Below are 22,243 nucleotides of genomic sequence, written 5' to 3'. Positions count from 1 at the left end.
CACCTGAAAGCTTTCTAAACCCCGTACCACTGGGATTTTCATTGAGGCTTTATCACATAGGCATGGTGGACCATTAACTCCATTTCCAGCCCCTGTCCCTCCCTGGAGAAGTGTTGGGGGCAGGGGGCTAAAAGTTCCAAGCTTTTAATCATGGCTTGGTCTTTCTGGTGACCAGCCCCCATCCAGTATCCCACCCAGAGTCACCTCATTAGAACAAAAGATGCTTCCAGTGCTGTTATCACTTAGGAAATTGTAAGCATTTTAAGAGTTCTGTGCCAGGAACTGGGGACAGAGACCAATATATATACATTTGCTATTATCTCACACAATTATTAGTGAAATTTCTTTATAAAGCCTACATATATTATAACGTCATAGTGTAAATAATAATAATACAGCAACTATATTTTGAATACTTAATGAATTGTCAGACACATATCTTTATTTTTAACTGATAGACTTTATGTTTTTGAGGAATTTTAGGTTTACAGAAATACTAGTGGAAAGTATAGGGTGTTTCCATATACCCCCTCACCTGCAACCCCTCCCTCCTGTTCCCTATTATTAATACCTTGCATTAGTGTGGTATATTTTATAATTGATGGGTCAATATTAATACATTATTCTTACACATATATCTCTTGACATATGTTTTTGGATACTTTTAACAACCAGACAAGATAGATATTATCCCTGTTTCAAAAATAAGGAAACTAAGATTGAGTATTAAATTTGGCTTCACTCAGAAATGTATAAGAACAAGAGCTTAGACCATTATATTCATTTTTTCTTCTATTTTACCTGCTTTGAGTAATCCTGTATTTCAGCTATTCTCTGCCTGATGAAATATATGGTTGGTATTAGATATTATCAAAAAAATTGCAGTAGGAAATCATTTAGTCCTAAGATCTCACCTTTAAACTAACACACTTATCTTGTATAACTACTGTATTGGGACATCAATTGGTGATTGCCTTTCCCTGTGATTACACCTGCAATGACAATTACTAATACTAATTATTTCACAAATACTCTGAATGTAGTCTAATTTGGTTTTGTTATTATAAGCCTTGCTCTAATGGCAATATAGATAAACATGAAAACAACAGTGACCTGCTTCTCCTTTTACAACACATCAAGTCATTCATTTTCTGTTAGTAATGAGGATTGTTCTTCTCACAACTTTAACTGTTTTTTTGTAGTTGGTTATGTTTTTGTTTAATAACAACAATAGGTCTTAAACGGCAAAATATATAACCATATCTGTAAATTAGTACTGTCTAAAATGGTGTCTTCAGTAAATCTATGGCTTTTATTTATTTGAAGCCATTTTATACATAAAGATGAATCAAGTACAAGCCATCTTTATAAAAATAGTGCTTTGTATTGATTTGAATATCAGTATCAGAACTGATTCCATTGTAATGCAAAAATTTTCAATGCTGTTGTTCTTATGGTCAAACATATGTTGCATCTAATTTATTTATTTCAAGTATGCTGTATATTGGTGGCATCCAGATTCTGCCATCCTTCCTCTCAACTCTTTGGTCCAACAGTAATTCTTGCTGAATCTCGTGGTATGATATATAATGTATCTCAATACACCTGAAGGAAATGTGCCCAAGTCAAATCTTTGTTTTAGCACAACCATAACTGATTTCCTATAATATTTTAAGATTATTTCAAAAGCATGATACATTCTGTCATATAATTTAAAATTTATTAATGTAATTATATATTTTGTCTTACAGTCAGTGGACATCCAGTACTCAAAAGAGCTAACATCCAGATTGTGGGGAAGCTGGTGGCCAGATCTATGAGAGAAAGGAAAATGAGACAACAGTATTCATCATGAGAAGTAAGATAGTATTTTCAATACAATGTCATTACCTTAAGAGTTGAACCTATCTACCCAAAGACATAGATTAACGTAGGCCATAGATTAATTCTGTATTAACAGGAAAAAGGACAAGCATCTTTGCACATCCAAAGAACTTCAACAAGTCAGTCTATAATTACTAAATATCTTTGGATGAACCATTCATTGGACCTTTTTACTAAAGGACATCTGTTTTATTGTAATGAAGTTGAAATCACATAGTATCAAGAATTCCTTTGATTGGACTTAAATTTGGTTTGTTCCAGTACCAATAAATGCCATAAAGAAACGTTAAGATTCTTATTTCTAGAACCTCACATTTTTTTGGAAATGGTTTCTCAAAATGTGTTTTAAAATATTTTATTAGTGTAGTCATCATATTATGTTTTCCCTATTCTTATTGCTCACTTTAAAGTGAAAAACTGAAAGTTAATATACAGTATTCCTGAGTTACCTACCTTAGTTCAGAAAAGATTTGAAGCACAGTGGCTAACACCAGTCTCTAGAGAATCTTGAATTTAATTTTATCTATCTGTCATTCATCCATCCAGCCAACCATCTATCCAGCTATCATCCCTCTCTCCCTCCCTTCCTCCCTCCATCTATGAATGAGATTGTAGAAATAATAGTAGAGGGTACAGAATCCATGCACAGCACAGTGACTTGATATGAATAAAGAGGCAGGAACTATGTGACAGGTGTTCCATTTTCTCAATTCTTGCCCTGATCTATTACCTCTGTAATAGACACTTTGGTTTTAAAAAAAAATGTCTCAGACTACTTCATGCATTGTAAATATGGAAGGTACTAGAATGAAATCTTTAGAAAGCTAATTACCAGAATCATGTTAAGTCAGGGCCTCACCAAAACCAGAACCAAGATGGACTAAAAAACATGCTGATACCCTATTCAGAAAATGTTAGCAGTAAAACATTTGATAGGGGGAACAAGTGATTACTAGCTAAAATATAGAGGTTAGCTTATCTGTGAAATTAAATGGCCTATATTATCCCAGTTGATAATTGAGAGAGCTTGAGTTTAAAGAGAAACATTTTATTTCAGTACTGAAAAAAAGCTGGAAAATGCACAGTTAAATAAAGGGAAAAAAAAATCACACATGAGTTGAGTCCCAGCATGGTAACAGATCAGAAGCCTGCTCCTTTTTATAGCATTATTAGGATAAAAATTTGACTAGATTTCTGCCCTCACTTTTCCAAAGAATTGGGAGCAAAAGCATAGAATATAATGAAATGCATTTATAAACTCAAACACAAGATTTCCTAATGAGTGTTGTGTAATGAGTGCCACTATTTCAAATGGCAAATGTATTTATAAGAGAAAACAATTAATATAAAAACGATATCAAAATTACCATATAACCATAAAATATAAAATTAAGTTATGATTATGACAATGGGGGGCAGGACACAGAAGAAATTTATTTTTCCTTTTAAAAAAAGTGTGATTGTTCTTGTCTCAAATTTTCTAGATTTGACTATTCTTCTTGATTTTTTAGCAAACTGAAGTAGGGCTCCTGAAAGTCTTTTAGAGGTGTGATCCTACATTAAGTTCAGTGACATGTCACTCTAGACCTGTAGAAGACAATGTAAGTAAGGTCAGTGAAAAAAGCCTTCACTTTTCAATAGTCAGTTTCTATATAAAAATTGGCAGTTGGTGCTCATCAAAGAACAAGAAATATTGGATATGCTCTAAATGTCCATTGTGCTTTTGAGCCAGCTACATGATGGAAGTCATCACTTATATGTAAATGAACTGTCAGTGGCTTGCCACTGTTGGCAATCACTGGACTGTGAAGGGTATGTCTTAATAAGAAGCTCTTCACAGACTTTGATTTACTGGAAATAAATTAGAAAAGTCCTCTGAGACTACAAAGGACACTTGTTTCAGATAAAACGTCTAGACAGTAGCAATATATTTAGGGCTTTTATTATAGCAAAACTGCAAATTAGAATGGAGTGGTGAGAAAGTTCCTGTGACCCAGCTGAGTTCTAAAATGCTGCTTCTGACTAGAGTAATACAATCTTTAAAATAGCTAAGCCAAATTAAATTAAAGTGCATTAAGAAAAAGAAAGCGGAAACAACAAAAGGTCAAGATTTAGCTTTCTTACATCTTTTAAATGATCTATGTCTTATGTCTTACATTTTCTTATAAATCGATATTTTTCTAAATAAATGCAGCTATTAGAATAGTTGAAAGCCAAACTTCTATGATCATGCAACATGGACTTTTTTTTTTTACTTTTCAGAAAATTCAGATTTAAGGTAATTTTTCCTTGTCGATTCATTCCTTTCCCCAACTTCCATTCTAGATCGCAAAATTGAAATACTGAATTCCTTGTAACTGTTAATATTTTTATTAATGTTGTTAATAACAAAAATATATTAAATTTGCAAGATGCTTTAGAATTTGCAGTATACTTTCACACAAATGTGAATTATGGAAACTTTGTGTTAAAAATGATAAGACAATCTAAGTGATTTCATGAAGTGGACAGTCTCCATTTGGAGAACTGCAAAAGTGGAAGGCAGGAAACTTTTATAGGATAAAAAAATAAAGAAAAAGGAAGAGAAAAATAGAAAATGTCTGATTGGCTGGGGCCACACAGGCAACCTTGTTTGGGTGAAAAGGAACATGGAAATAAGTCTAGAGCCCAGAGTTGGCTTGGTGTTTGGGGATTGGCTGATGGGATTTACTGTGTTTCTGGTCAAGTGGAACATGTAACGGACAGAAGTTATCTAAATTTTGGTTTGCTGTTGTGGCACCCTGAGTAGCAGCAGCTCTATCTTGGGCCTATTTCAACAATAGGTAGACCAAATTTTTATATTAACTGCTTTCTCCCAAAGCATATCATATTCAAAGAAGTGTATAATTCCAGGTAGGTTAATAACTTTGAAAAACAATCCCCCAAATCCCATTAGCTTAAAATAATAACTTCTTTTCTGCTCACTTCACAATCCAATGTGAGCCAGCAGGTACTGCCCCATGCACTCTTTTAGACATTCAGGCTTTTTTCATCTTAATAGCTTTGACACGCTTTAGGGCCTGTACTGCAGTCTTCACAGCCAGACAGTAGATAAAAAAGAGAGTGTGGAGAAAGCATACCCACTTCTTAACTACTACAGTCTGAACTTGGAACATATCACTTCTACTCACATTCTACTAGAGAGAATTTGTTACCTGGTTCCATCTAAATGCAAGGGGCCTAGGAAGTGTAGTCTAGTTTTACATCCTGAAAGAGAACATGTCACTTTCAGGTACAGGGAGTAAATTGATAGAGTACTGATAGAGCAGCTATCTCTAAGAATGATCTGAAGACTAGCAGAAAAGATTTTCCACAACTAAAGATATAAAGAAGGGGGGGCCACAATGAAATGGGTGTGAGGGCTGTAGACATGGTCTACTTAAGACCAGACCATCAGCATAATGACTCGCTGCTGCAGGGACGACATAACCATGGAGGTCCTCTCCAAGAAACGAGGGGCCCATGCCCCACATTGGGCTCCCCATCCCTGGGTCCTGAACTGGGAAGACAAGCCTTTAAAAGTCTGGCTTTGAAAGCCAGTGGGGCTTTGGGTCAGGAGAGCCAGAGGGCTTTAGGAAACCAAGACTCCACTCTTAAAGGGTGCACATAACACCTCACTTGCTCCAAGTCCCAGTGCAGAGGCAGCAGTTTGAAAGGTGCCTGGATCAGACCCATTTAATGATCTTGGAGGTAGGAGGTAGCTGGGACTCCCCCTGTGGACTGAGAAGCTGATGGCAGCCAGCTAACAGCATACTCAACAGTGAAAAGCATTTCCTCAAAGATCAGGATTAAGACAAGGATGCCACTCTGGCCACATTTATTGTTATTTTATTAATATAGTATTGGAAGTCGTAGCCACACAGATAAGAAAAATAAATAAATGCATCCAAGTTGGAAAGGAAGATGTAAAACTGTCAGTATTTGCAGGTGACATTTTCTATATATAGAAAATCCTAAAGATTTCACAAAAAACTGTTAGAGCTAATCAATGAATTCAATAAAGTTGCAGTGTGCAAAATTAATATACAGAAATCTGCTGCTTTTTTATACACTAATAATATATGAGCAGAAAGAGAAGTTAAGAAAACAATCCCATTTACAATTATATCACAAAGAATAAAATACTATGGAATAACCAAGGAAGTGAAAGACCTATACTCTGAAAACTATAAGACATTGATGAAATAAAATTGCAGATAATACAAATAAATAGAAATATCAATATATACTGTGCTCAGGGACTGGAAAAATTTACAATGCTAAAATGTCTATACTACCCAAGGAGACCTACAGATTCCATCTTCTCAGGCAAGGGAAGCAAAAGGAAAAATAAACAAATAGGACTATATCAAACTTAAAAGCTTTTGCACAGTAAAGGAAACAATCAACAAAACAAAAAGACAGCTTACTGAATGGGAAACCATATTTGCAACTGATATATCCAATAAAGGATTACTATCCAAAATATACAAGGAACACATACAATTCAATATCAAAAAAATCAATCAGATTAAAAAAATGAGCAGAGGACTCGAATAAACATTTTTCTAAAGAAGACATACAGATGGCCATGAAAAGATGCTCAATATCACTAATTATCAGGGAGATGCAAATCAAAACCACGATGAGATATCAACTCACACCTGTCAGAGTGGCTATTATCAAAAAGACAAGAAATAACAATCATTAGTAAGGCTGTGGAGAAAAGGAAACCCTGGTGCACTGTTGGTAGGAATGTAAATTGCTGCAGCCACCATGAAAAACAGTATGGAGTTTCCTCAAAAATCTAAAAATACAGCTACCATATGACCTTACAATTCCAAATCTAGGTATGTATCCAAAGAAGTGAAAACACTAATTTGAAAAGATATATGCACCCTATGTTTACTGTGGCATTATTCACAATAGCCAAGATATTGAAGCAATCTAAATTTCCATTGGTCTTAACAATATATTTTATGATCCATCTTCTCAGGCAAGGGAAACAAAAGGACAAATAAACAAATAGGACTATATCAAACTTAAAAGCTTTAGCACAGTAAAGGAAGCCATCAAGAAAATGAAAAGGCAACTTACTGAATGGGAAAACATATTTGCATATGATATATCTAATAAAGGATTAATATATACATATATATTATATATAAAATGAAATATTACTCAGGCATAAAAAAGAATGAAATCTTGCCTTTTGCAACAACATGAATGGATCGATAGTGTATTATGATAAGCAAAATAAGTCAGAGAAAGACAAATACCATATTATTTCAATTATATGTGGAATCTAAAACTCAAAACAAGTGAACAACAACAAAAAAACCAAAACAGAAACAGACTCATAGATACAGAGAACAAACTGGTAGTTGCTAGAGGGAAAGGAGGTGGAGGAATGGACGAAATAGGTTAAAGGGATTAAGAGATATAAACTTCCAGCCATAAAATAAATCAGTCACAGGGATGTCATGTACAGCATAGGGAATATAGTCAACAACATTGCAATAACTTTGTATGGTGACAGATGGTTACTAGACTTATTGTGGTGATTATTTCGTAAAGTATATAAATGTCAAACCACTGTGTGGTATACCTGAGACTAATATAATATTGTAGGTCAACTATACTTCAATAAAAAAAATACCAGCAAAAATAATTTATTATAAACATATTAAAATAATCCAGTCTTTTTTAGCTTTTTAGCATTTTGATGCTAATTCCCTTCCTCGTACAATTCATCAAGAATCCTGAAACATCTAGCATCAATTTAAAGGGAAACCAATTTTCTTTTTTATTTCTTACATATGTGCTTTTCTTTCTAGAAATTGAAGAACTTTGGATTTTATTTTTGTTATTCAAATAAATATGTCGAATAAATAATTTTCAGTAATATGTTGATAAGAATCATCTTTTTATATAAAAAAAAGCTTATTTCCAGTTTGAGAAGCAGTCTATCAAAAATTAATGCTTGCAGAGCAATAGAGGGAGACTTTTCTATATAAATAATCAAGAAAAGAAAGGATAATAAAATGGTACTAAGGCAAGACTGACTTACCATCTCAGAAGTAATTCTTTTTATCTCAATGGCAAGAATATTGAGGAATTTAAAAAATCCCCATTTTTAAAGTATTTTTAAACAACTAAGAGGAAAGAAAAAGAGAAAAAGAGACAAAATTCTAAATAGGTTTGCTGAAAGTTTTAAACACATATGCTAGCTTGGGTACATTCCCTTGGGTATCTCTTTCTGGAATAAATGCTTAAAACTTTCAAGTTTGGGGGTTATTAAACAAATTCCACTTTGGACTTCTATTTGTGTTCTCCCAATTATTTTAAAAAGTCTCTGCACATTTTACTAGTTTTCCACATTGTAAAACATACATTTACAATGTAACAATAATAATAATAATGCAAGCTATATTTTTAGCCTCCTCCATACAAAATTTTGCTTAGGAAATGAGCTATGTAGGGATAAAAGGTGAGCACAGAGCATTGACCCTACTAGAATACTTCATGGCAGTGTCCTGGCCTTGATCAGCAGGTATGGTGTAGCTTTCTGAGGTCAGTGGGTATGGCGTAGCTTTCTGATTCAGAGTTTCCTAATTTTGTTAAGGCAGTTCCTGAGGTGATACAAGGGGTGATTCATGGAACTCCTGCCGTCTGTTTTTTCTGCCACCCCAACAGTTTTTTTAGTTGTCTATATCTCTTAATAAATCTCTTCCTGATTAATATAGCTGGTGTTGCCATATCATCTTCAACTGAGAAGCAATTACATATGTTGAATTATCAAATATATTCCTTTTTTATTGAGGTATAGTTGATTTACTATATTAGTTTCAGGTGTACAGCATAGTGATTCAAATTGTATAGATCATACTCTGTTTAAAGTTATTATAAAATATTGGCTATATTGCCTGTGCTGTACAGAATATAAAGTCCTTGTTGGATCCTGCCTCCCAGGCTAGCCAATGCAAAGTCTTTGAGGTAAACAACCAAAGAATTACATTTTTTTAAAAGTTTCTTATGTAAAAATACTTTACCAATTCTCCTTTTTGTCAAACTACTTCTTGGATTTGTCCCTTTCTTTTTCACTCTCACATTCATTCTGCTAGGTCAGAACCTTATCAGTTCTAATCTAGGCTACTTAATATGTCTCAGAATTTTCTCAAATATGGATGTCCCATTCACCAACCCATCTAGCAATGTATGGCCTTCCCACTCAAGTCCCTTGTCCATGAATTTCCAGACCCTCAGATGAAGTTCAGTTTTTACCTTTGCATTCTATGCTGCTTGCAACACACCTTCACCTTCTTGCCCAATCTACTGACCACCCAAGGAAAGACATCTTCCTGCCCTAGTTCATGGCACGTCTTCCATTTTCTCCTCATCCACGCAAGGTTTAGCTAGTCTTCTCAGCAGCCAATCCTAGAGTTACCTTAAAACTTTTCCCAGAAAACTCAGTCATCCTTAGTCCTTTTTTTTCTCTTCTGCCAGAGTGAATTTGCACCATTTTTTCGTGTTCTTGATGACGTTATTTTGCACCAGTTTATACTGGTCTCAATCAGTTGTTTCATGTGCATGACTTTTAACTCACCAGAAAAAAGAAAAAAAGATCCCTGAGAGCAAGGATTATGCCATTATACCTAAACATAGCACAAATTTTTTTTTTTTTTTAACATCTTTATTGGAGTATAATTGTTTTACAATAGTGTGTTAGTTTTCCCTCTACAACAAACTAAATCAGTTATACATACACACATGCTCCCACATCTCCTCCCTCTTGCATCACCCTCTCTCCCACCCTCCCTATCCCACCCCCCCAGGCGGTCACAAAGCACAGAGGTGATCTCCCTGATAGCACAAATTTTTGAGAAATGCTCATTTTATTAAGAGGGTTTTAAACTAGACCGCTCAATCAAACAGAAGAGGCTACCAAGGGTTTTACCAAGACATGAAAGGTACCAGTCTGTAATTATATAGCAAATGCTTGAAAAAATACAGACAGAAGCAGGTCACAAAAAAGCTAATGAAAAAAATGTATCATCCAAACTGAAACAATTGTGAGAGTAAAGATGGTACTAAAAATAGCTAAAATTATTTATTTTTTTAATGAACTAATTTTATTATATCAGTGGATCTATATGTCTATTGAAGCTCTTTTCAAAGATAAAATTCATTTTTTAAAAATGAAAACAACCTTCATCTATATGCCTTAATGTAACATACCAAAACATCTTTTTAGTGATTATTTGAACAATAAAAATAAGACAAGCAGAATGTTTGTTCTTGGTATTAATTCACATTTTAAAATCACATACTTTAATGAATTACATAGCTGGTTAATACCATGCCATTTGTATCTTTCTCAAATATGGTATCATTTTTATTTTTCCATAAAATTGCCTGCAGTAGTCTTCTAAATTGCATTTTATGTTTAACAGATTTAAAATTGACACTTTCCATTGAATGTTCTCCATAGATTATATTATTTGGAATTGAGAAGACACTATTTTTTTTTTTTTTTTTTTTTTTTTTTTTTATATGTGGGCCTCTCACTGTCGTGGCCTCTCCCGTTGCGAAGCACAGGCTCCGGACGTGCAGGCCCAGCGGCCATGGCCCACGGGCCCAGCCGCTCCGCGGCATGCGGGATCCTCCCGGACCAGGGCACGAACCCGTGTCCCCTGCACCGGCAGGCGGACTCCCAACCACTACGCCACCAGGGAAGCCCCGAGAAGACACTATTTTTATATGTGCCGAGGTAAACTCAGAGCAAATTCTGCTAAATGAAGAATATTCTCAATTGTAAATTTTTGTATTGATGTATATAAATATTTGAACCCAAATATTTTTACTGTATAAAAAATTAATAAGCAGAAATCTCAATTACATAGAGTCAGGAGACCAGAGGGGGAGCTCTTGCTCTCTGTGATAACAGCAGAGCCCAACAGGAAGGAAAAAAGTCTCCTCGGGCTTCCCTGGTGGCACAGTGGTTGAGAGTCTGCCTGCCGATGCAGGGGACGTGGGATCGTGCCCCGGTCCGGGAGGATCCCACATGCCGCGTAGCGGCTGGGCCCGTGAGCCATGGCCGCTGAGCCTGCGTGTCTGGAGCCTGTGCTCCGCAACGGGAGAGGCCACAACAGTGAGAGGCCCGCGTACCCCCCCCCCCAAAAAAAATGACTCCACTTCTTTCCTGTCAAGGACTCACCCAATGAAAAGCCATGGATTCTGTGTTTACTATAGCCCTCCCAACTCCCTTTTCCCCTCTATAAAAGAGTTCTTCTTCCCTTGTGAGGTCTTGTGCATGGCTCGCCATGGTTGCAGACCCCAAACCCACGGTTGCAATTTTCTGCTGATTCCAAATAAATCCATCTTTGTTGGAGAAATATCTGGCAGTCTATTTATTTCAGGTCAACAACAGGTAATCACATTTAGCCTCCAGTTAGAGACCATTCTTTAATATTTTTACATGGAATAAGTGTACCACCTATGTTCTCAGTATGATTCTTTGAATATGTTATTAACTTCATATTGTGCAAAATTATGCACATTTGTTAATTTCACTGCATTCCATAACATAACTTATCCAATTAAATATTAAAACTCCAATAACATTGTTTTCCTACTAAAGATACTCCAAAATGAAACTATAGACTTTTAGAATTAAATCTTATATACCATTTAAGCTACTATTATCTAATTTGCTCACTCTGACTCTTGGTTTTATATGGATAAGTACCAGATATGAATAAAAACCAGTCTTCCTGTTTACTAGTATTGTTTTTCAGTAACTGCAATGCAATAAAATCTTTAAAATTGGCATTTTAACTCCCGTTATTGATTATTTTTAGTAAAGATTTCATATTGATTCTGAAGAAAATAACCCCCAAATACAGAGGACTCACAAAAATTTATTTGTAAAGTAGTTTAAAGAAAAGACACTTCTGAAATGGGCAGCAAAGAGAAAAAGTGCATACTGCTATGCAGAAGTATTGCTTCATTTTCAATGTCCTCTTCATCCTGCAAACTTTGTATCAATAGTATAGTTATTCTAACTCTGGTTACAAATGTGTGTGTATGTGTTTGTGTGTGTGTGATACTGCAGCTTGTTTGTATGCAATTATGAATTCTCTGTGTACTACAACCAATTCTAAGAATACTTCTGCCCCAAATATTTCTTAATTTTGTAAGAACATTGTTTTTACCATAATCCCATTCTTTGAAAATATTTATTTATTTATTTATTTGCCTGCGCCAGGTGTTAGTTGCAGCAGGCAGGATCTTTGTTGCTGCATGCAGGCTCTTAATTGCGGCATGCGGGATCTAGTTCCCTGACCAGGGATCGAACCCAGGCCCCCTGCATTGGGAGCGCAGAGTCTTAAGCAGTGGACCACCAGGGAAGTCCCCATAATCCCATTCTTAACAAAATTTATATTGATATTACTACTGCAAACACAAAAATTGTATTTTCAACGTTGAACTTTTTAACTGAATTTACAGAAACATTTATAAAAATATCAGATTTCTCACCTTTCAAAGAATGAAATTTCAAAAACCTTTAATGCCATGAAGTATATGAAAAATTATATCATTATTAGACATATCTTAATTGATATCTTTGTAGGATCTGATGATATTAATATAATATGGTTTGTGTAATTATCATTTTCTGCTAATAGAGTTAGTACATTAATAACTATCATTTAACTTGGAAATTATTAAAAGAAAACTTCGAATTGAAAATAAGCAAAAATTCAGTTAGTAATTAAACCAGTGTCATACTTCACAGAATTATACTTAATGGCATCTTCTGAATCTGTACATTTTAAGTCATCATCTTTGGGCACAGTCTTCTTAAACTAACTACTGGAAAATTTTATTATTCATTTTTTCAAGAAATAAATTTAGTTCTTAATTTTTAATTGAATGTAGACATTGTTTCCTTGAGTTCATGGCTACTAGAAAGTGTTTGTTACAAAATTAAAATGTTACCATACAAGATATGGGCTAATGATTCTGAAACTACTTTACACCTGTACTAGGCTTGGACAAAGAAGTAAATATGTTTCAGATAATGAAACCTAAGACTCTCACTTTCTGAGAAGTTACAAATAAAGTGTAATTTTTTAGAATAAAATTTTCTAACTGCTAGAATGAACTCTAATAATACTATTGGATTTTAACCCCCAAATTAAAACAAAATCAAAGCAAAACAAAAACAAAAACTCCATGAGTTCATAATAATACACATAAATGACTGAAAGAAATAAAAGAGAAAATGTTATCAAAATAAATGTAAATTATAAAGCCACTCTGTGAGACTATTTAGATTACACCCTGTTAGATTAATGACTGTTCAGCCTCCATTTCCTCTACGTATTCCATATATATCTAACCTGTATTTTGCCATATTTCCTACGGACCCCACCAACTCAAAATCTGGAAGTTCTGTGCATCTTGTGAACTGAGAGAGGGCAATAGCACAACTGTCTGGTACGTCATGTGGCTGGCAGAGGCAGCAGCATCAAATACATCTCCCACTTGGCTGTGGGAATCCTTCTGTAATATATATGTACAGGCAATACCTTTATTGCACTTCACAGATACTGCTTTTTTTTTTTTTTTTTTTTTTTTTTTTTTTTTTTTTTTTTTACAAACTGAAGGTTTGTGGCAACCCTGCATGGAGCAAGTCTCTATAGGCACCATTTTTTCAACAGCATTTGCTCACTTCGTGTCAGTTTCACATTTTTGCAATTCTCATAATCTTTCAAACTTTTTCATTATTATTATAATTATTATGGTGACCTGTGATCAGTGGTCTTTGATATTACCATTGTAATTGTTTTGGGGAGAAACAAACCGCGCCCATATAAGACAGCGAACTTAATTGATAAATGTTGTGTGTGTTCTGACTGCTCCACCAACTGACTGTTCCCCTGTCCCTGTCCCTTTCTTGAAACCTCCCTATTCCCTGAGACACAACAACATTGAAATTAGGCCAATTAATAATCCTACAATTGCCTCTTAAGTGTTCAAGTTAAAGGAAAAGTTGAGTGTTTCCCACCTTAAATCAAAAGCTAGAAATAATCAAGTTTAGTGAGGAAGACATGTCAAAACCTAAGAAAGGCTGAAAGCTAGGCTTCTTGCATCAAATAGTTAGCCAAGTTGTGAATGCAAAGGAGAAGGTTTTGAAGGAAACTTAAAGTACTACTGCAGTGAACACACAAATGATAAGAAAACAAAACAGCCCTAATGCTGATATGGAGACAGATTTAGTGGCCTGGATAGAAGACCAAAGCAGCCACAACATTCCCTTAAGCTGAAGCCTAATGCAGAGCAATGCCCTAACTCTGTTCAATTCTGTGAAGGTTGAGAGAGGTGAGGAAGCTGCAGAAGAAAAGCTTGAAGCTAGCAGAGTTGTTTCATGAGGTTTAAGGAAAGATGCCATCTCCATAACATGACAGTGCAAGGTGAAGCAGCAAGTTATCCAGTAGGTCTAGCTAAGATAATGAAGGAAAGTGGATGCACTAAAAAACAGATTCTCAACATAGATGAAACAGTCTTATATTGGAAGATGCCAACTAGGACTTTCATAGCTGACGAGGAGAAGTCGGTGCCTGGCTTCAAAGCTTCGAAGGACAGGCTGACTCTCTTGTTAGAGGCTAATGCAACTGGTGACTTTAAGTTGAAGCCAATGCTCACTTACCATTCTGAAAATCCTAGGGCCCTTAAGAATCATGCTAAATCTAGTCTACCTCTGCTCTATAAATAGAACAACGAAGTCTGGATGATAGCACATCTGTTTACAACATGGTTTACTGAATATTTAAAACTCCAATGTTGAGATCTACTGCTCAAAAACAGAAAAAAAAAGGATTCCTTTCAAAATATTCCTGCTCAATGACAGTGCACCTGGTCACTCAAGAGCACTGATGGAAATGGACAATGAGATTAATTTTGCTTTCATGCCTGCCAACACAGCATCCATTCTGCAGCCCATGGATCAAGGAATAATGTTGACTTTCAAGTCTTATCATTTAGGAAGTACATTTTGTAAGGCTAGAGCTGTCATAAATAGCGATTCCTCTGATGGATCTAGGCAAAGTAAACTGGAAATCTTCTAGAAAGGATTCACCATTCTAGATGCCATTAAGGACATTTGTGATTCCTGGAAAGAGGTCAAAATATCAACATTAATAAGAGTTAATTGGTTAACAAGAGTTAACCAATTTTCATCGATGACTGAGGGGTTCAAGACTTTAGTGGAGGAAGTAACTGCAGATATAGTGGAAATAGAAAGAGAACTAGAATTAGAAGTGGAGCCTGAAGTTGTGACCAGATTTCTCCAAGAGATGTTAAAACATTAAGTGTTGAGGAGTTGCTTCTTATGGATGAGCGAAGAAAGTAGTTACTTGCAATGGAAATGTACTCCTGGTGAAGATGCTGTGAAGATTGTTGAAATGACAACAAAGGATTTAGAATATTACATTGAACTTAGTTGATGAAGCAGTGTCAGGGTTTGAGAGGATTGACTCCAATTTTATTTATTTATTTTCTAAAATTTAATTTAATTTAATATTTTTATTGGCGTATAATTGCTTTACAATGTTGTGTTAGTTTCTGCCACACAGCGAAGTGAATCAGCCATATGTATACATATATCCCCTCCCTCTTGGACCTCCCTTCCCGCTCCCCCCATCCCATCCAGCTAGGCCATCACAGAGCACCGAGCTGAGCTCCTTGCACTACACAGCAGGTTCCCACTAGCTATTTTACACGTGGTAGTGTATTTATTTGACTCCAATTTTAAAAGAAGTCCTACTGTGGGTAAAATGTTATCAAACAGCACCACATGTTGCGGAGAAATCGTTTGTGAAAGGAAGAGTCCATCAATGTGGCAGACTTCGCTGTCTTATTTTAAGAAATGGCAGCAGCAGCCCCAGCCTTCAGTGACCACCACCCTGATCAGTCAGCAGCCACAAGCATGGAGGCAAGACCCTCCACCAACAAAAAGATTACAACTTGCTGAAGGCTCAGATGATAGTTATCACTTTTAGCAATACATATTTAAAAATTAAGGTATGTACATTGTTGTTTAGGCATAATGCTCTCGCACACTTAATAGACTACAATATTGTGTAAACCTAACTTTTTCTTTTAATGAAGACTTGAACCATTCCTATTTGAAGATAGCAATACTTCTCAACCCTTTTACCATATATATCTATATTTTAATTTTATTTATTTTTGACTGCGTTGGGTCTTTGTTGCCCCGCATGGGCTTTTCCCTAGTTGCGGGAGCGGGGGCTACTCTTCGTTGCGGTGTGCGGGCTTCTCACTGCCCTGGCTTTTCTTGTTGCGGAGCGCAGGCTCTAGGCGTGCGGGCTCAGTAGTTGTGGTGCACAGGCTTAGTTGCTCCACGGCATGTGGGATCTTCCCAGACCAGAGCTCGAACCCGTGTCTCCTGCATAGGCAGGAGGATTCTTAACCACTGCGCCACCAGGGAAGCCCGAAACCTAACTTTTATATGCACTGGAAAAACCAAAAAATTCGTGTGATTCCCTTTATTGCAATATTTGTTTTATTGTGGTTGTCTGGAACCAAACCTGCAATATCTTCAAGGCATGCCTGTATATCAAATCATCATGTCATACACTTTATATATATTACATTTTAGTCAATTATACCTCAATAAAGCTGGGAAAAATACTATTAAAAGCTGGGATATTGCTAAAATAAATGAATGGAGGTTAATTTACATTTCTATTCCTAAGACAAATGGTAAGAGCTTACATCTTGATGAGAGTCCTTAGTAAATAAAAATATGCTCAAATTTAAAAAATACATTCCCCACTGTAAACAGAGACCAAAAGAACTTTGCTGTCTCTAGATGCTGTTGTTGGTACACACTTTGTTTTATCAGTGGTTATTCTGCATGTTGTTTTTTAATGGAAGGCGTAAGATGTATTACTTATGAAAAGTTTTGGGAATTAAGCTCTTGTTGAGTGAAAACTGTTCCCTGCACATATAGATCACATACTGCTAGATGAAAACTATGATAGAAGCTGGACATACACAGAGGCATGTTACCAAACTAATTCTGGCTTATTTTTAATGTGATTATTAAAATTAATACTTTGTTAAAAAATAAAACAATCTGGGGAAAATGCTAACCAGATTGGAAGCTGGGACAATAGCTATAAGCCAGCACTGTTTTCAAGGAAAACAGAATTGTCTGTTAATGCCTTTAGGAAGGAGCACTTTCGAATTTTCCATAGTCCTTACTACATCTTTTTATTCTGCAAAGTGGTTTCAATTAATTTGGGTAGAACTGACATCTTTATAATATTCTCATTCATAATCATGGTAAATTTCATCACTAATTCAGGTGAGATAAGGAAAAGTACCCTTAATAGCTCTTAGCTGTTAACTGGCTTGTGACAGTTAGATGGTGGTGAATATAATGTCACAGAATCCATCAGATAAGGCCCCTGAGACTGTGATGGAGTAAGACTAAAATAAGGCCATGACCTAATGACACAGAAGAAAACAAGAGCACCATGCTAGCCACAAAGATGACCAACCATCCCCTTCCCAGCTAACATGAGTGAGTGTTGCTTCTTTGCCAGTTACAGAATGAGCTCCACTCCATTCCTCACACCTCTTAAAGTTGTTAGGATCTCCAGTAACCTGTAATCTTTAAGCAATTACCTTTGTTTTCTCACATCATCCAGTCCAGAGCAGTCCCTCACTTCCTTAAGCCCTCCCCAAATCATCCACACAAGCCCAAATCCTGCCAGAAGTTCCCCATACACATCCTTTTCTTACTGAGATACCCCACTGTTCTCCATGGCATGCAGTTCTCCCCGCTGAGTCAAGCAATCTGTAGAACGGATGACAGGTCAATTTGAAGACAGGTGTTCCTGATGGTCTTTGTCTTTTGGACAGTGATACAGGTCTTCTATGTCCTTAAATAATCATTTGAATTTGGGGATTGTTATGCACTGAATTGTGTCCCCCAAAAGATATCTTGAAGTCTTCACCCCCAGTACCCAGAATGTGACATTATTTGCAAATAAGATTGTTACAGATGTAATTAGTTAAGATGAGTTCATACAGGTATAGAGTGGGGCCCTGACAGAATATGTGGTCTTTATAAGAAGACGACCGTGGAGCATGTGAAGACACAGACATGCAGGGAAAACACCACAATTAAGATGGAGGCAAAGGTTGGAGTCCTGCGTCTACAAACCAAGGAGCCCCTGAGGCTACCAGAAACTGGAAGAGGCAAGGAAGGATCCCTTAGAGGGTTTAAAGAAAGTATAGCCCTGCCAACACCTTGATTTTAGACCTCTAGTCTCCAGATCCGTGAGACAAGAAATTTCTGTTGGTTTAAGCCACTCAGCTTCTACTATTTTATTAAGGCAGCCCTAGGAAATGAATACAGGGCTTACATATTTTTGTAGGTATTTTCCTAGGTACTTTATAATTTTCACTGCTATTAAAATCAGTACCGTTTTCTATTATGATTTTAATTGGTTATTTTGCTGATTTTATATATTTAATATATTAAAATATAAACATTCCTTTTAATTTTATATACTGATCTTATACTAATCATTTTGCTAAACTTTATTATGTGTTCTTACTGTTTGGAAATTATTGTACATTCTCTTTATTGATAAATGTGTTCTATATAAATAATTATTGTTTTATTTACTCTTTACCAATCCTTATGCTTTATTTATTTTTCTGGTAGCCTTGCCTTGGCTAGGAACTTTAGTACAACGATTAATGACTATGAATGATGCGTGATAGTGGGCAACACCGCCTTATTGATGTAGAATATGGATATATTTCTTAAGTTTCACTTATATATATATTTTTTTATTAAATAGTTTTTATTTGTCAATGTGTGAATTACATTGCAGTATTTTCTGATGTAGAATCACTCTTGAGTTCCTGTGATAAATCCCCCTTAGTTACAAGGTATACATTAACACTGCTGGATTTGATTTATAAAAATTATATTTAGGACTTTTTCATCTATGTTACCACATGAGATTATCTATAGTTTTAGATTTTCTTGAATTCTCTGTCAGGTCTTATTTTCAAAATTATATTAGCTTCCTAACATTAATTTGTTAACCTACTCCCTAATTTAATTATACAAAACTTTTTATATAACATAGAAATTAATAAAATGATTCTGTAAAATTGCCTGAGCTTACTAATACCTTTTTAGAGGGAGAGGTTTTAGACTGCTAGTTCTGTTTTTAAAAATAGGTATGGGGTTATTTAGCTCTTTTCTTCTTAAGTTACGTTTGGTAATTGACATGGACCAATTTTCAATGTAGTAGCAAAAATTGTCTTCAGAACTTACTACTATTTGTAAAATCTCTGTTGTATTTATAGCCGTGTTCTCCTTTTCCCTTCTCTGTTAATGTTAATTTGTACTGACTCTTAATAATACCTACCATATAGGTATTATTATTCCTGTAAGGATTAAACAAATTAATGTAATGTAAAGCACTTACATCAATACCTTGCTAGAAGATAGTTCATTTTATTAGTCTTTTAAAGAAACATTCTATTGCTTTTGTGACTGTTTTTCTATTTTGTTTTAGTCTGCTCTTGTCTCTTTTATTTCCTTATTTCTGCCTTTTTAAGGTATAATCTGTTTCTCTTTCAATAGCTTCTATAGTTAATTTGTTTTTAATGTCTCTTGTTTTTAAAATAATTGCATTTGTCTAAAGCTTCCATCTAAACAATGCTTTAGCTGCATCCTATTAGGTTTTTATATAATACTTTTATGTTATTCATTGTAAATATTTTTAATCTTAATCTTATTTAATCTTTAATTTATGTATTTAGATTATTTTATTTTCCAAATATGTAATTTAATGTTTAAAGATTTCTCACTTCATCACATTTTAGACTGTTGAATTTGGAACTATCTCTAACATTTTGTGTTTTCTGTTTCCTATGCTTTTCCTTTGCTTATTTGTCTCCTTATCTGCCTCCTGTTGGATTGATAAGTTTGTTTTGTTCACTCTTTCCCCTCTACTGGTTTATTACCTTTACAAATGTTAGCATACATACTCAAATCTATTTTTCAATCAGAGTCTAAAGTTTTCATTACTTCTATTCTCTTGAATGAGGAACAAAACATAGAAAGTTAACTCTTCATTGAACAGAATTTACTTTTAGAATTTTAGATTTGTACATATTTTGACCTAAAAGTAGTAACTCTATGGTAAATATTTTAATGTTTGTGATATTTTTATTTTTGGGTTAAATTTTATTCTTGTTAAATTGCGTGCTTTAGTAGTTCTTCCAATGAGGTTTTGTGGGTAGTAAATTCTCCTACTTGTTTAAATATCTGAAAATATCTTTAATTCTCTCTCTTTAGAATGATACGTCATTTAGCTGGATCTAGAATTTGAAATTGTAAGTTATTTCCCTCCGGTACTTAGAAGATTTTATTCCATCATCTTCTGGCATTCATTTCTGCTGATGAGCTCACTGCTGTAAGTAATTGTCATGCCTTTGGAGGTACTTTTTAATATTTTTCTCAAAGACTTATAAGATTCTTTTTCTTTGTAGTCTGAAATTTCACGAGAATGTGTCCATGGAAGTAGTTTGTTTTCATTAATCTAGCTGGGCTTTATATGTACATTTTAACTTTTCTTCAAATGTGGAAAATACTCAGCCATATTAAACAAATACTGCCTGTCATTACCTCTATTATCAGTTTTGGGAAACTTATTATACTTAAGTTTATTGGTGCCTCATTTTACCCTTCGTGTCTCTAAATTTCTCTGTTGTGCTTTTTTCTTACTTTATCTCTCAAAGTGATGTTCTGAAAGAATTCCTCAAGGCTATATTTCAATTCAGTAATTCTCTTTGTCTTTCTAGAGTATTATTTTGTCCATGGAATTAAAACAAATTTTTTAATTAACGTATTTTCATTGCAAAATTTATTCTTTTATATATTCATTTATTCTTGATTCATACCTGCCTAATTTTACTTCATAGTATGTTTAAAAAATATGTTTGCTCTTATTTCCTTTTTCTCACTTACAATCATTTGAAAAAATTTATTAGTAAATCCATGTCCTAATTACTGATATTGTTGATTTGTTCCAAAATGTTAGTTTTCTACACAGTCCTGTAGAATATAGACCCTTCTTAGTAGGAGTTGTTTCAAATTGCTTACTGTTCCTTTTTCCTTTTCTCCCTCTTTTTAAATCATCCTTATGTATTTTGTGGTTTTGGATTGCCTACCTCGATTGCCATTTCATCCAGTGCAGCATCTGAACTAATAGTGGCAGCAGAATATAAATGATCTGAGAGCTATCACAGATCTGGTCATTTACCTAAATGGAGGCTTAATTCCAGTCTACACACACTATGCAACTCGGTACAATCTATAGCATCAGGAGGCTCCTGAAATCTTTCAGTCTCCCATTACAGCTGACCCTACTCCAGCTCCTGTTACCCTTCGAGAAACAACTCTTAGTCATCTCTGAATATTTCTGGACTTGGAAACCAGCAAGCCTGTAGCTTCAGGCCTTGATTTTTTACTGAGTTTCTGTTCAATTTGTGGTGCATGGAGATGTTAATGTTTTTTTCAAAGTGTGACTGAGATATATTATATATATGTATGTTATATATATATATAAATAACTAATATATATCATTAATATATATACATATACAAATATCATACATATATTATATATACATATCATATGACATGTATACATGACATATGCATATATATGATATATATAAATATATGATATATACATATATTAATGAAATTAATATATCACTATATATACATCATAAAAACATCATTAATATATAAACATCATATAGATAACATATGTACATCATACTCTATGATCTATAGTAGATAATAGAGTGAAACATTTAAAAAATATTGCATATGAAAATAGTTTAAAAAGTAACAACTGAAATCTTTTATCTTGGTCTATATCAGAGAACAGTGAGAAAACAAAGAAGAAAAAACAGCAAGTAAAAAAAAAAAAAGAGAACTTGAGAAATCACATTTTAGGTGATTAGAACATACTGATAAAATCTCTGCGTTGAAGCAGATCAGGCATTCCTCTTCCCAAAGAGGGTTAGAGACTCTGAAACACAAAGAAGCGTACTGGGAAAGTAAAATAATAGTAATGTTGAGTGATTACTATGCATCAGGTCCTTGCAGGTAGATGATCTTAATTTTCAAAATTACCCTATGAATATGTTAGTATCCTCATGATATGGATGAAGAAATTAATGGGACTCAGACCATATGGTTAAT

General features: G+C 34.7%; 1 protein-coding gene across 1 annotated transcript in view; it reads left to right on the top strand.

The window, feature by feature from the left end:
• IQCM (IQ motif containing M) overlaps positions 1-20,375 on the top strand; it is a 363,785-nt gene extending 343,410 nt beyond the window's left edge. The window contains exons 15-16 of the mRNA XM_059066097.2: positions 1,752-1,858; positions 20,324-20,375. Of these exons, the coding sequence (XP_058922080.1) occupies positions 1,752-1,855 (104 nt within the window). The 3' untranslated portion in view covers positions 1,856-1,858; positions 20,324-20,375. The remainder of the gene's footprint in view (positions 1-1,751; positions 1,859-20,323) is intronic.
• Positions 20,376-22,243: the final 1,868 nt, after the last annotated feature.

This window comes from Kogia breviceps, chromosome 6 (genome assembly GCF_026419965.1).
Source record: "Kogia breviceps isolate mKogBre1 chromosome 6, mKogBre1 haplotype 1, whole genome shotgun sequence".
In the NCBI taxonomy this organism is placed as follows: domain Eukaryota; kingdom Metazoa; phylum Chordata; class Mammalia; order Artiodactyla; family Physeteridae; genus Kogia; species Kogia breviceps.
Note: the sequence above shows the minus strand (reverse complement) of the source record. Positions and strands in the feature narration are given on the sequence as shown.